Here is a 16,524-nt window from a genome sequence, read left to right on the forward strand (position 1 = left end):
GCGGTGGTAATCCTTCTTGGACACCGTCTTGAAAAAAAAACTTATTAGTAGCTCGCTTCTTCTTTCGTTTATTCGCTAAACATTGATGCGACTATAAACAAACGTAAGGGTGAATTTCTAATTTCACTACTTCCTTCCAAAGTGGGATTTAAAACTGTCACAAAACGTGGCAAGAATAGAAGAAAGAACGTTTCTCCGGAATGCGCGCTTTCTTCCTAGGGTAAAATGGATAATATTGATAATTGCATCGACATGAGCAATCAGTTTGATGCTTTAGACAAATTTTCTGAACATCAAATTGAAGCAGCCTCTAGCCCTGGCTCTTTGATTCAAGTGATGAAGAGTGGTCAGTTGTTTCGAATTAGGGGAATTTATGCAGGAGATCTTGAACTCCATTAGGGGAATCTAGTTTTCCTTTCAAATCGCAAAGAAATGAGACTGTCGTGTTTTGCCGGAAACTTTTAAAGATCGCGAACTTCTTCTCAAACGTCTTAAAGAGAAAAAGCGCATTTTTTTTACTTATGACAACAAAATTGAACGTGTGTTCAAAGTTGTATTGGAAGGTCTCCCAAGTGACTATAAGTCACCTGAAGAGATCACAAATAGAAAAAATATTTACTTGGATTTTCCCCAGTCCAAATAATCATTATGAAAAAGAAAACCCAATTTGGCATTCGTCGGAAAGGGCTTTCTCAAGAATATTATAAACTTCACTTTAACGAAAGTGTACTAAAGCTTTAGAAAAAGCAAGATGGCGGTGTGGTATGGGAACATTTTCAGAAACCTGGAGGAAATTTCAAGAACCCCACTCGGTACCGTTGGTATCAAAAGAAGGGGTCATGGAACAAAACATTGCCGCATGGATACTAAATGCAAAGGTTCTTCTAACGCTCATGCTGTCCTGTGAAAGAAGATACCAAAAAGTTTGAACGCGCGAATTGCGGGGGCAACCATAAGTCTGTTTTTTGTCCTAACAGCTCCAGTTTCCTTTATTTTCGAGCCGACTGGAGAACATAAGAAACATACATCGATAATTATTGTGATGTTATCATTTCTTTGCAAACCAAACTTGTTATTGACAAGGCTTTCGAAACTTTAACAAATTCTGTTGTTGAAGCAAGAGGTATTGCAATACCCAAATGTGAAGTAAAATTCGAATTAATGATTGTAGATAATAATCCTCAACTCTTGATCCGTCTTTAAAACGTAATGCAGCCCACACACGCTCAGACGGTTTAACCAACATTGACTCTCCCCCAGGTTGATGCTCATGTTGGTTGACGAACCAATTTGAAACCGATTTGGCGATTAGCGAATCGGTCGGCCAAAACCAAACGAGTTTGATTTTGCTCAAACTACCGGTGGGCGGTGCCAAATGTTTGACGAACTGATCGTACCGTCTGTAGGGATGTTGCACGAACATTTGTCGGCATGTCAAATTGAAGCTTCGACGTGTCATGAAATGCTAATGCAGATGGGTGGCAAGTCGAAATGCGTGAATTAACAAAGCGTCGACGACATGGTGATCTAGCAAATGTGCGCTCTTGAGTTGTTTCTATATATTCTACTGTTGTTTTCCCACAATCTTTAACCCATTTTTTTAGCAAACACACCAGCAGTTCTACCGATGATTCCATCGAAAATTCAATACGGAATTCCTCCAGGGATTGTACCAGGAATCCCTACAATGAATTCATCAGGAATTTCCCCTTTAAAAGTTATTTTAGGGATTCCATCAGTAGTAATTCTAAAGATTAAATTAAGAATTCCACAAAGAATTACATCAAGAGCTCCATCAGGGTTTCCATTAGGAGTTTATCTAGGGATTCCATCGGAAGTTTCTTTAGGGATTCCATCTTGAGTTCTATTAGGGATTTAATCAGATGGATTCTTCTAGGGATTCCATCAGGTGTTCCATCAGGGATTCTATCTGGAATTCCTCCAGAGATTCCATCACGAGTTCCTTCAAGGATTCCTCCCGTAGCTCCTCTAGGAATTCCATCAGGAGTTCGTCTAGCCATTCTATGAGAAGTTTCTCCAGGGATTCCACCAGGGGTTCCTTTAGAGATTCCACCTGGAATTCCTCTAGGGATTCTATCAGGAGATTCTCTAGGGATTCCATCAGGAGTTCTTCTAGGGATTTCATCAGGAGCTCCTCCAATGATTCCATCAGAAGGTCCTTCAGGAATATCTTTAGGGATTCCTCCAAGGATTTCATCAGGAATTCCTCCAGGGATTCCATCAGTGTCTCCTATAGGGATTCAGGAGTATCTTTAGGGCTATTCATCAGAGTCCTTTCTGGGGATTTTCATCAGGAGTTCCTCCATCAAGAGTTCCTTCTGAGATTTCGCCAGTAATTTTTCCAGAGATTCTATCTGGAATTTTTCTAGGGATTCTATCAGGATTTCCATCAGGAATCTTATCCCAAATTCCTCCAAGTATTTTATCAGAAGTTCCCATAGGGATTCTATCAAGAGTAAGAGTTCTTCTGAGGATTTCATCACAAATTCCTCCAGGAATGCCATCAAAAGTTTTTTCAGAGATTCCACCTGGACTTCCTCCAGAGATTCAATCAGGAGTTCCTCCAGAGATTATAACAGGAGATCCTCGAGGAATTCTTTCAGGATTTATCCAAGGCATATCATAAAAAATTCCTTCAGGAATCAGGAAAATTTTGGTGCCCGATTTGCCCCGATTCCTTGGAAATTTTTGGTTTTCATGTTGTTTTGTATAAAATTGTTTTATTATGGAGATTATCTCTCATGAACTCCGTCATTTTTAGTCCATTCAACAATGTTTAACAATGAAGAGGAATTTTGTTTTAATTTTTTCAACGTGTTTTTTTTTATTGAAATAAATTGTAAAGTAGTAAAATAATCATGAATATGGTTTTGAGGGGCCCAAATAGCCGTAGCGGTAAACGCGCAGCTATTCAGCAAGACCAAGCTGAGGGTAGTGGGTTCGAATCCCACCGGTCGAGGATCTTTACGGGTTGGAAATTTTCTCGACTTCCCAGTGCATAGAGTATCTTCGTACCTGCCACACGATATACGCATGCAAAAATGGTCATTGGCATAGTAAGCTCTCAGTTAATAACTGTGGAACTGCTCATAAGAACACTAAGCTGAGAAGCAGGCTCTGTCCCAGTGGGGGCGTAACGCCAGAAAAGAAGAATGGTTTGCAGAAATAAGTTGTAGTGGAATTAGTAGAAATTGTATGATCATTAATTATGCTCAATGCAAAACATTGTGAATAATTTACTTTTTTATCTCATAAATTCCAAACATTTCCAAACGATATGCGATAGTTTGGGTACACGATATTGATCTACAGAGGGCTGTCAAAATAATTGGGACAGGCAAAAACTGACCCAACTTTGGAATGCTGTAACTTTGACAAAAATTGACCGATTTCAATTCTTTAAGAAGTAATGGACGGGTCAACTAGTCTAGTTTTGAGGCGAATCCACGGATATGAACTATGATCACCGGATACCGGTGATAATCTGGATTTCCGGAAGCATGTCTTATGCAGTGAAATTATGACGTGTTTTTAGCAAAGATCTCATTTAAAAAATCAAATTTTTACTGCACATGAAGATAGAAGATAGGGCCCAGATAGCCGTAGCGGTAAAAGCGCAGCTATTCAGCATGACCAAGCTGAGGGTCGTGGGTTCGAATCCCACCGGTCGAGGATCTTTCCGGGTTGGAAATTTTCTCGACTTCCCAGGGCATAGAGTATCTTCGTATCTGCCACACGATATACACATCCAAAAATGGTCATTGGCATAGTAAGCTCTCAGTTAATAACTGTGGAAGTGCTCATAAGAACACTAAGCTGAGAAGCAGGCTCTGTCCCAGTGGGGACGTAACGCCAGAAAGAAGAAGAAGATATTAAGATCGGTCCAGAAACAACCAAGATATGGCCATTTCCCCGTAATTGGTGCCGGTAGTGGATCCGAATTGGGATCAAACAATTTATTCATTCAAAATATATCGCGCAATATTATTTTCTCCCTAGCTTATCATAAAATGCCCTATTATAAGTTGAAAATGAGTCTTGTACAGATTTGGCCACTCATGGCACCGCCAAGTGCCCCGGGGGAACCTTGCATAGGGGACATTTCGTTTTTGACACCAAAACATATCATCCGACGGCTCATTCTTCATGTCTTGTCGTGAATAGGGCAACTGTAGACTCAAAATGGATAGTTGACTGCAGTTACTACTTTTGGGACCACCGGATGTCCCCGAGGGAACCTGTAATTAGGGACAATTGAAATTGAACTTCAATACATATCGTGCGACGGTTCATTTTTCAAAACATATCATGCGATGGCTCTTTCTTCATGCCTTGTCGTAAATAAAGTAACTGTAGACTCAAAGTAGGAATTTAATTGAAGTGGCCACTTTTGGGACCAGGGGTTGTCCCCTAGGGAACCAATGATTGGGGACAATTTTAATTGAGCTCCAATACTCATCGCGCGACGGCTCATTCTACATGTCTAGTCATGAATAGGCAACTTTAGATCGACAATAGGATTAGTTCCTCCACGATTCTCTAAGGTTATTCCTTACTGGAGAGATACTGGAGAAATACCGGAAGGAATCTATGGGTAAATTCCTTTAGGAATTCTTGCAGATATTTCTGGTAGATTCTTGAAGTAATACCTTCAAAAATGCCTTGAAGAGTTCCTTCAGCGATACAAGAAAGAATCTTGGAAGGAAACACTAGAAGAGTTAACGCAATAATTTATTGAAGATTTCCTAGAAGAATCCCTGAGAAATACCCAGAGAATACCCTGGGAGAACTTCTGAAAAAGTTGAAAGTGAAGTCTCTGAAAGAATTCCTGGTGGTATCCAGTGTAGGCAGTTTTTTGAATTATTTTGCGGTATTTCTCGTGGAATCACCGAAGGCTTCCTGGTGGAATCCCTAGAGGAATCCCTTGATGAATCCTTGAAGAATCTGGGTAAATTCACTCTAAGAGTTAATCTCAGTTTGAATTTCTTTAGCAAATTCAGAAGGATTTTCTAGCGAAAATCGCATACGAATCCCTGAAGCAATCCCTGAAAGAATGTTTACATGATTCGATAAAAAATTGTTTGAAGGTATTCGTAAGGAAATCAGTAGATGGGTTTTTTTTCTGGAATTATTGTATTATTTCTTGGGAGAGAATTTATAGAGCAATTCATGGTGGAATCGCAGAAACAGAATCCTAATAGAATCTATTTAGGATTTCCTGAAGTTTCGCTGGAGGAATACCTAAATAAATCTATGGAAGATTTTTTGGTGGAATTCTTGATGGGAGCATTGGATAAATCTATGAAGAAATCTCGTGGGAAGGTTTTGGATAAATTATGAAATATTGGAATAAATGTAGAATAAAATTACTAATAATTTTAGCCAAAAATCGTTGCGTAGCTCATGTCAAATATTATTAAAAGGTTAGGAGTACTCACCACATTGCTTCCACCAGCAGAAAATTTCGCCGTCGATGCAGAGGCAAATTTCGCATGGATCATATCGCTGAATCTGAAAGAGTAAAAACAGAAACCGTATTGGAGAAACTATTCAAGGCATCTAAATGAAATTGCTATTCTTGGACTACATGCACGTTGGCTGACTGTAATTTGATCAGTGTCACTGTTGATAGTACCACTTTCTCATACAAAACCATATCTATGCCAAACTAAAAAATTGCCGTTTGGGCGGAATCCAACAATCGTCCCATGTCATGACGCGACATAGCACTGTCTGTTACAAATAGCAGCTCTATTGGCGGCACCAATTTCAATCAATTTGCGGCCACTATTTTTACACTCACCTTCTGGCCGTGGTCATATTTGAAATTGTCCGCCACGCAGCTTTCGGCCTTCTGCAGCTCGTTGGGCCGCTCGTCGTTCATGATGTCCGACAGCATACCCTGGTCGTACCGGGCTTCAGTTTGCTCCGCGTCCAGATCGACACTGTTTCGGTTGCCGATTTCGTACCTCATGGGCACTGCATGAAAAGAGAAGAAATTAAAGCGAAAAGTCTTAGAAATGATCAAAAATATAGTGAAATGGAAAAAAGACGTTACTGGTAATACGGATTGATTTGATGATTCTATATTGTAGAGGCTTTCAGCCTTAGGCTGGTTCATCTTTTTCTACTGGCAATTTTGTTTGGATTTGATAAAAAAAAATAATTGTGATTCAATGAACAACTCTTATCCAGTTCAACGGCATCTGTTTCAACTACTTCTACATTGTTTCCTGTGTCTGGTCAGATCGGAATTCCACTGCTTTCAGAGGAAGCAGAAGCCATTACACTACCGACCCCAATTGAAGTTCAATTAAAACAGTTCATGATTAATTGATTTAACCTTCCTGTTGCATTCAAAAAAAGTTACACTTAAGGCATTCCGGGTCATATTGACCCGGATTTGGCACAGTAATATCGCAGGCATTTTTCAACCAAATTTCAATGTTTTTATACTCAAAATAATCGTTAGTTCATAAATTTTCCGAATCTGAGTCGGACACAAGGATTGACCGGGTTTGGCCGCTCAGAATCGACGCCGAACAGATCAAGGTTTGGCCATTTTTGTAAGGGCATGCTTTTCACGATAGGGGTCGTGAAGTTTATCTGTATTGGTTTACAAATGGATGCATATGTAGAAGCTTCCTATCAGAACTGAAATTATTGCTACTATCAATCATTTGGAACATCTAGAACTGTCTGGTGGTCACGGAACAGGACTCAGAGCCCACAGACAGACACCAGAGATATCCGGATATGTGGTCAATTTACACTTTCCGCAGAACCCAAACATGCGACATATCAAAATTTGCAGAATTTTATGAATAAAAAACATCTAAGGGAATTTTAGCTGTCATAAGCCATATTGACCACGTTGTGGCCACAGAACCGGTTCCAGAGGCCCCAGCAAAGTGGCCAATTTTCGAATTATGTACAACCCAGCCATGTGACATATCAAAATTTGCAGAATTTCATGAAAAGAAAACTTCAAGCAATAATAGCTATCCTGAGCCAAAATTACCACCCTGTGGCCACGGAATCGGTTCCAGAGGCCCCGGTAAGCTGGCCAGCTTACGGATTATGTACAATCTAGCCATGCGACACATCAAAATTTGCAGATTTTCTTGTAAAATACACTACAGGTAATCCTAGCTGTTTTAAGCCAAAATGGCCACCCTGTAGTCACAGAACCGTTTCCAAAGATTCCGGTAAAGTGACCAGTTAATGGTTTATGTACAATCGAGCTATGCGACATATCAAAATTTACAGAATTTGGCAAGTTTGGAACTGTATATTGGCCAACGAGCGCCGGAGGTGTTCCCGGTTCCCTGAGGTCATTGCCAAATTACATTTTTCATGTCGGTTGTTATTTTTGTGTGGTGTGAAGTTCCCTAGAAGCTAGAACTTATAGATAGCTAAATGCCAGCGGACGCATACGGATTCGTTGGAAATCTTCCGAAATATGACCATTTCCGTAAAACTTGTTCCGGAAAATATGGTCAGTCATGTATTTCCAATCATGTATATATTATCCGGAGCTTTATCCATGTAAGCATCAAGCTTCAAGATGATGCTCCCAGCAGCATATTCAGAACCTTTAGACGCACTGACTACTCTATAGTAGGTTCCGGGTGCCCTGGGGGAAGTGGTCAATTAGGAATATGAGCATCAAACTTCCGAAGGTATTTCAGAACCACCAACTGCCATGATCAATATATAGTAGGTTTCATGTGCCCCGAGGAATTTGGCCAAATATAAGTATTAGGTATCAATATTTTAGAAGGTGATGCTTCTGAAAACACTTCCAGAACCACTGGCTGCCATTGCCACTGTATAGTACGTTAGAGGTACCCCGATAGAAGTGGCCAATTCCACCCATGCACGGAATAATATCAAAATGGGTAACAAACTTGAATATTTTTAAAATTCATGCTTCCGGAAGCAGTTTTCTTCTTCTTTCTGGCGTTACGTCCCCACTGGGACAAAGCCTGCTTCTCAGCTTAGTGTTCTTATGAGCACTTCCACAGTTATTAACTGAGAGCTTACTTTGCCAATGACCATTTTTGCATGTGTATATCGTGTGGCAGGTACGAAGATACTCTATGCCCTGGGAAGTCGAGAAAATTTCCAACCCGAAAAGATCCTCGACCGGAAGCAGTTTTAGAATCACCGTCTACCATGAACAGTAGGTTTCATGTGACCACTATAATCCATAATAACCATTCTATAGTAGATTACAGAAGCTTCTACACAAATATCCCATTCGGAACATGGCCACATCCCCTGGGGCTCTTGGAACCTGCTATAAAGTGGTCTGTGGTTTTGGAAATGCTCACCTTAAGAAATCTTGAAGTTCGATACCCATATTGATATGATTCCAGACAAATTCCTAATTGGCCACTTCCCCCAAGGCACCCGGAACATACTATACAATGGTTAAAGGAACAAGTTGCTTTGTAAATACTTCCAGAAGCATCAACTTAAAAAATCTTGATGTTTCATACCCATATTGATGTGTTTTCGGACATGTTTTGAATTGACCACATCCCTTGGGGTACCTGGAGCCAACTATACAATGGTTGTGGCAGCCGGTGGTAGTGAAAATGGTTCAGGAATCATCAGCTTTGAAAACCTTGAAGTTTGATGCCCATATTGATATTTTTCCAGATATGTTCCTTATCGGCCACTTCCCCTGGACACCTGGAACCTACTATTGAATGGTCAGTGCATCTGATGATATTCTAAATATACTGCTGGACACATCATTTCAAAGTTCGATGCCCACTTGTATATAGGTAGCTCCGGATAATATTTATATGATTGGAAATACAAACATCACTGACTATATTTTCCGTGACCAGTTTCACGGGAATTGTCATATATCGAAAGATTTCCAACGAATATTATTGCGTCCGCCGGCATTCAATTTCCCATTAGTTCTAGTTTCTAGGAAAATAGTAAACATCTGTATAACCTCACATCGCACGAAAATATCAAGCCATATGAAAAATGCCATTTGGACATGGCCTCGGGGAACTGGGAACATCTCCGGCGTCCGGTGGCCAATATACATGGCCATTGGCCAAGCAAGTTCCTGAAACTAGAACAAATTTGCGGTCGATTTCTTCCAGATGCATTCAATTTAATCAATTTTCCATAAGGTTATAAGCATTTGAATTTAGGCGAAATTTTGCCTATCTCAATCATTTTGCCTATCCCATGTACCTTTATTGAACATGGTTAGCCTGCAAATTGGCCACATAGCCGGGATCCTTGAAGCGTCTGGTATTTATTATATGACCACCAAGTATCCAAGACTGCTAAGTTAACCTCAACTAATTTATTTTATGAAATTCTTCAAATTTTTATATGTCGCATAAAAACGACTCTCCAAAACTCGATGTTCAAGAGACCACTGATTTATACAGTGAAACCACCATGAGTCGATGTTCCATGACTCGATATCGACTCATGGAACCATACTAGAATCAAAATTTCATGGTAGCTATGATGGTCCCCTCAAACAGCTTTCCGAAGCATTTTTGTCCCATGACTCGTTATTTCCATGAGTCGATGGTTCCTTGCAATATCCACTCATTGAGGTTTGAATGTAGAATTATTGAGTTATAGAATATACCGACACAAAAAAATCACAAAATCGGAAAAAACAAATTCTTGTACAGTGGGATTTCGTTTTTGGCACGCTCCATTTTTGAATCACTCCCCTCCCGAATGAATAAATCCGTTTTTGGCAATATTTTCGAATGCAATTAAAATTTATATTTTTTGTAAATCTTATTATGTCTTTTTATTTAGTCATTTGAAAAGAATGCCAGCTTAACGCTTACCGCATTTCAGAGCTCAATTTCCACCGATATTCCTCCAAATATCACTAAACTTTTAGGAGTACCTTACGCGCTTATTTAATTTTAGATAGTCGTATGTTCGCAACGTTTCACGAACTCATTAATCTCTATGAGTATCTCAACTAGACTTCCAACATCTTTACTCAGGCATTCTCGCTGTATTACAAGCCCACTTGAGTATGCCGGTAGGTGATACAGTTAATATAAGTATGTTTTCTTCAGATTTGGAACAGCTCGTTTGAACGAAGCAGTATTGTCATAAGAGGAACAAAAAGTATATAACTCACCACTTCAGCTCACTGTTATTTTTTTTGTGCAATGACATGTATTGCGTATGTAGAAGCATAACAGTCGTGTTTCTTAGCTTTTCATAGAATTTCATAAAATAAATTGCGTATTTCAAGTAGATTCGTTTTCAAGTATATCTCAAGTATACTGTATAATCCATCATTTTGACAATACCTAGAGCAATCAATGACTCACAAGAACAGGATTTACACTATACTTCATCCTCAATAAGGTCGATGCACGCTTCAATGAACACGATAGATACTCTGTATGACGTTGGACTTTCTAAGAAACGATCCAACATTCTATATCAGTGATGCTCAGGCTAGATTATACTGCGTAAGCTATCAAGATTTTGCATGAATTTATCAAAATGTTCCTTATGATATCCTATCGACCGTTTACTGGAGCTAAGAGTTCTTTTACCCTAATGGAATCCTATGTTTTATGATGGGCTACTGAGAATATTGAAAGTACTGAGCGAAATCTGAGTATTTCTTGCGGGATCTTGAGAATGTATATTTAGTTATTGAGAATGCTGTGCAAAATCTGTTGATTAATTGTAAACTCCTAAGATTCCTAAGGCGGCATGTGAATTTTTAGCGGAATACTGTGGATGTCCAGTTTTATTTTCAATATTTCTGACAAAATCTTGAGCATTCTGAATACCCGACCATACGGAAGAAACAAGATTATAACAGAATGTGTTACCCTGATATGATTTTTTTTATCACCAGTTTCAATAAAACATGTGCCGTTTGAAGTTAAAATAACAACAATTCTAACAAAATTTGCACCACAATAAACAAACCCTGTTATATTGCATTGTTGCAAGGATGTTACAAAATAACAAAATTATTGCAAACTATATTACTGTTCATGACATCGGATGTTCTATGCAACAAGCTGATAAATTCGATGTCAAAAATAAAAGAAATGTTGTTATAAATGTGTAGCTTAAAATATAACAAGTTGAGAACAAAGCCAACTTGATAGCACAATTTTATCAACTTCTATTATTTTTAACTGCTGCTGATAGGAATGTCTTATAATCTTGTTATGTGGTTCTGGTCGGGTAGATTTACAGCGAAATTCAGAGATTGCTAGTGGCAGCCTGGAAAGTCCTTTTGAATTGTTGAGACTTGAGAATTTTCCGCAAATTATAGTTTTTCTGTATTCCAACATTATTTTGACGATTTTTTCATTTCTTGAATAAAGATCACTTATGCGATTATGGTTTTCACATGGTCCATATGTACAAATAGTATACATAAAGCTTATAAAACATCATTTAAGATATTTCAGCAATCAAAAGTGTATGGAACGCCTGTCACAATTCTATATGATGGGTCTTTAGCTTCATAACATAGTCCTTGATATTAAAAAAATGGGTTCCGATTTTGGCACGGTTCCGTTTTTGACAACTGAAAATTTCGATTTTGCCAAAAAAACGGAATCCCACTGAGGTATTTCCAATACATATAAGATCACTTCTGTAAGAAAGCAATATTATTTTTCTAATAGTATTTTACAAACTTTTATTGTTTCTGACGTCATATTTTTATATGCATTTATTTTTGAACTTCTTAACTTGCAAGTATTTATTCACCTCAAAACAAGAATTTGATCCAATTACCCCAAATAAGAATGATTTTCAAATAGATATCGAGTTATGGGGAGAAAATTACCTCTTACGTGACATCGACTTGTGGAGAAATCGATTTATAGAAATATCGACTTTTGGAGAGCACGATGTATAGAAATTTAAAGGGACTGAAAAGTCCATCGAGATATAGAGGATATCGAGTTAACACTCTAATACCCAAATTTTTATTTTCGATCTAAATATCATGTTTCGTTATCTAAAATCGTTCTAAACACGTTTTGAGCAATGATTTATTTTTATTTGGAAATTTATGAGTTTTGGTTTTTGATTTTTATAATTTTTATTTTTGAACATCCCTATTTTTTTTCATCTTTTCTTGAAGCCTCTCCTGATCACTGATTTTTGGTAATTAAAAAATACAATTGAAAATATTATTTTTTTTTTCTGGAGCATATTTTATTTTCCGTGTAACTAACGGAAAAACTGGTTTGGAATTATTTCCACACCATCAGGCTCTTCTTCTATGATAGTTTGATTGTATAAAAATATTAAACATACGATTTTTTATATTACATGCTAAATTAACCCCAGGTATTTGTAGGTTATATTAAAATACTATTTTTCAAACAATTTTCAAAAATCCAAAAAAGTTTCAAAAGTCATAAAAACCTTTCCTATATGCGTGTTATGAGTCAAGGTTTAAGCTAAAAACAAAATCATTTTGATTTCCTAGCTACGAAAAAATACACAAAATTGCAAAGTATACCCCGTCTAAAGGCGGGGTTGGGTATTAGAGGGTTAAAGAATATCGAGTTGTGGAGAGTGGACTGATTACATCAGGTGATTCTTTCATTAAATCCATCAAATATTGATATATCGCATGGATGAATTCTATGGAAAGTATAAATTGACTACATTGCCGGGACCTCTTGAAAATACGGAACGAATTATATGGCCACAGAATGGCTGATACATGGCACATTACTGTTTAGATTAGCTTAGATGATTTTTTCATAAAATTCTGCTAATTTTGATATGTCGCATGGTTGGACTCTATGGAAATGGAAAATTGGCCACTTTACCGGGACCTCTGGAACCTTCGGAACCGATTTTTTGGCCACCGAGTAGTCAAATCATGGCCTAGAGCTGCTCAAATTACCTCGGATGTTTTTTACACGAAATTCTACAAATTTTGATATGTCGCAAGGCAGGCTTCTATGGAAATTTCAAATTGGCCACTTTACTGGGACCTCTGGAACCTATGGAACTGATTTTTTGGCCACCGAGTAGCCAAAACATGGCCTAGGGCTGCTCAGATCATCTCGGATGTTTTTAACACAAAATTCTGCAAATTTTGATAAGTCGCATGGCAGGATTCTATGGAAATTTCAAATTGGCTACTTTACTGGGACCTCTGGAACCTATGGAACCGATTTTTTGGCCACCGAGTAGCCAAAACATGGCCCAGGGCTGCTCAGATTACCTCGGATGTTTTTTTTACATGAAATTCTGCAAATTTTGATATGTCGCATGGCTGGTTTCAACGGGAATAGCAAATTGGCCACATTTCCGGGGTCTTCCAAGAATGGCTAAACCTTTACCCGTTTGTCACCGATTCTAAGCCGTTAAACCCGGTCAATCTTAGTTTACCGCTTAAATTCATAAAATTCATGAACTGACGATTCTTTTGAGTATAAAATGTTTGAAATTTGGCTGGAAAATACCTACAAAATTGCAATGTCAAATCCGGGTCAATATGACCCGAATGCCTTAAGTGTAACTTTTTTTGTGGCGCCCTTCAGAAACATGCTAGAAATTTGATTTTTTGCCAAAACACAGTTTTCCAGAAAATAGGAAAAGTCACAAAGTTTCAAAGCGCTAGGTGGTTCCGTTTTAAAGTTACAAGTGCTCAAAAGTCGGTTTCGGGTCATATTGACCCGAATGCAACAGGAAGGTTAACCCACCAATCTGCAATTTTTCCTGCGACAAAATACTTCGGGCAGCCTTCATGGTTGAATTAAAACAAAAGCCAAATGGCTTCTTATTGCGGCACAGGGCGAACTTTACTGGCCTGAATATTAAACGGAGAGCATGAAAGAAGCATCCTATAGTTCTCGAAACTATTAAGTGTTGAGAAAGAGGCGTTTCCGGTTGAAGTGAAATATGATGGGCCACCATTAATCACCAGACACCGACCAGAGCCGGCAGCAAAGTGGGCTGAAACCATTCTCTCCGGCATACTGGCACTGGTTCTGCCAAAAGCAGCTGCACCACCGAGGGAACCACACAAATAACGGCAACCGAAAACGAATGCCTCATCTCGACAGAAGAGGAGGTAGCTTATGTAGCATCATCTTACAATTATGGATCAATTAGTGTTCAACTTAATCCATTTATTTCAATAAAACAATAAAAAAGCTCATGAAAATTGTCCTTCTTTTTCAATCATATTTTAATCTGTAATCTCTAAATGAATGGCTCCGATTTTACATTCTCGGGATTTCATAAATAAATGAGATTTAGCCTACCAAAGTTGACTATTTTGTATAGAAAATCGAAAAAGTTGCAAATGTATTGTCCGATACTGTAGATGTTATTACTACATGCTTAACGTATAAGCTCAAACCGAGATGTTCAGTTTTTTTTTTGAAGACCAAAGGGATCCATAACCGTGTGTGATTCGTAATTGTATGGGCATGGTTGATGGGTGTGAAGATGGGATGGTGGCAAAAGCTCTTCAGCGACGGACGCTACGATGAAAATTGCACTCTCGCCGGTACCGAATGAAAAACTGCTCCCAGCTAGAGTGGAGGCGACAAGCTTGTTGGGAACTACACAAACAGATGCACATCCATACACTGGTATATTTATCATAAATTGCAGAAGATACTTTAAATTAAACTTGCTGATACTAAGAAGGGGCTAATTTAGATCAGAAAAACTTTTAGTTGGGATTTATGGAACAAAGTTGAAAGAATGGCTGCTGGATGGACTTAGAAGTTTTGCTGGAGATGTGCTTGCAAAAATATCAATTAACGTAAGTTTTGAACTTTGGTAAATCATCTGGAACATGAAATTGCTGATTTAAAATTTTCAAACAAGTTTCTGAAATTGCTGTCAAGTATAAAGTACCAGATATTTATAGCGGACAATATTTTATAAACAATTTTACGGATATTGGTTATAGTTTTTTTCCCCATCAATCAATTTATTTTTTTTTCCTTTCCTTCAATTTATGTATGGAGAAAACTTCCCACTCGGTTATTAAAATTCGATAATAGAGTGCCGGTGCCATTAGTGGACTACCAAAGCTATAAAAAATCATAACATAATCACGAAAAGCCTTAACTGAGATCTTTTGGCGTCAACAGGAAGATTTCAACCTCTTATATATGGGAAAAATATAAAATGAGTGTTAGTTTTTGAGCATTAAATCACTTGAGCCACTATTGGAACACGTGTTCCAGTAGTTGCGCTAGCGCTCCAGTAGTAGACATTTAGGAATGTTACAAGGAATTTTAAACAAAATAGTTCATTTCTAAATAGGTTTTTCCCTCGGAAAAGTAATTAATATCTTTCGAATGAAGCATAAAGATCATCTCTGGGACTTTTCTTCATTTTTATACATCCATTTTAAAAACTGCTTCTATCCATTGATCCACAACTGGAACACGACGGCAACTACTGATGCAAGGGAGCAAATTTTTTGCGTTAACTTATTTATTTATACAGTGAAACCTCCATGAGTCGATATTGAAGGGACCATCGGCTCATGGAAATATCGAGTCATGGAACAGCAATCCTTTGGAAGGCTGCTTCTAGGGACCATCATAGTAACCATGGAATATTGTTTTTAGTATGGTTCCATGAGTCGATATCGAGTCATGGAACATCGACTCATGGAGGTATCACTGTATGACTATTTGATAAAATAAAAAGCTGAAATTTGGCAAATCGACTAAACTAGAGGCGATCTATCCACCAAAAACAGCACATGTAGTTTTTATCGAAAAATGTACGTTTTATTCCATAGTACAATCTACTGGTACATTACAAGCATTGGTAGCGGCACCCTACTATTTTTTTGCGCAATGGTACATTATTCAAGATTTGATAGGTTTCTGTTAAAATTATTGCAATCATCAACTGACCGGCCCATTCAAAGTAAGTTGCAAAACATTTCTCACATTTTACTGACAGAAATAGTCAGAAAGTTCAAAACTTGTCACACACACACTCGCATACCGTAAACTCTTCTACGTTCCCTGTATTCCGAGAAGAAAAACAAAAGCTTCACCATAGGACTCTGATTTCCCACGTGTACGTCTGATTCCGACTGGAAACATCAACAGACAGCAACTTCTAGTGAAAGGAGCTCATCTTTATCACCTTCTTCTTCCTTCAGCGATACTAACTCGCTCCACGTTCCAGCTTTATCCAAAGCGCTCTGGTACACCGAAACCTCCATTTATGTTCATTCTATTAACGTTAATAACATTTGAATTTGGGGCCTTCCTTAGCCGAGTGGTTAGAGTCCACGGCTACAAAGCAAAGCCATGCTGAAGGTGTCTGAGTTTGATTCCCGGTCGGTCCAGGATCTTTTCGTAAAGGAAATTTCCTTGACTTCCCTTGGCAGCGTATCATCGTACCTGCCACACGATATACGAATGCGAAAATGGCAACTTTGACAAATGAAGCTCTCAGTTAATAACTGTGGAACTGCTCATAAATACACTAAGCTGA

At 38.3% G+C, this 16,524-nt stretch overlaps 1 protein-coding gene across 2 annotated transcripts in view; it reads right to left on the minus strand.

Moving 5' to 3' along the window:
* Nucleotides 1-16,524, minus strand: part of LOC110675641 — a 353,161-nt gene that overhangs the window by 74,556 nt on the left and 262,081 nt on the right. For both annotated transcript variants that reach the window (XM_021841195.1, XM_021841194.1), the window contains exons 3-4: nt 5,825-6,000; nt 5,460-5,532 (exon numbers count right to left, since the gene is read on the minus strand). In XM_021841195.1, the coding sequence (XP_021696887.1) occupies nt 5,460-5,532; nt 5,825-6,000 (249 nt within the window). The remainder of the gene's footprint in view (nt 1-5,459; nt 5,533-5,824; nt 6,001-16,524) is intronic.

Source organism: Aedes aegypti, chromosome 2, assembly GCF_002204515.2.
Source record: "Aedes aegypti strain LVP_AGWG chromosome 2, AaegL5.0 Primary Assembly, whole genome shotgun sequence".
Taxonomy (NCBI): domain Eukaryota; kingdom Metazoa; phylum Arthropoda; class Insecta; order Diptera; family Culicidae; genus Aedes; species Aedes aegypti.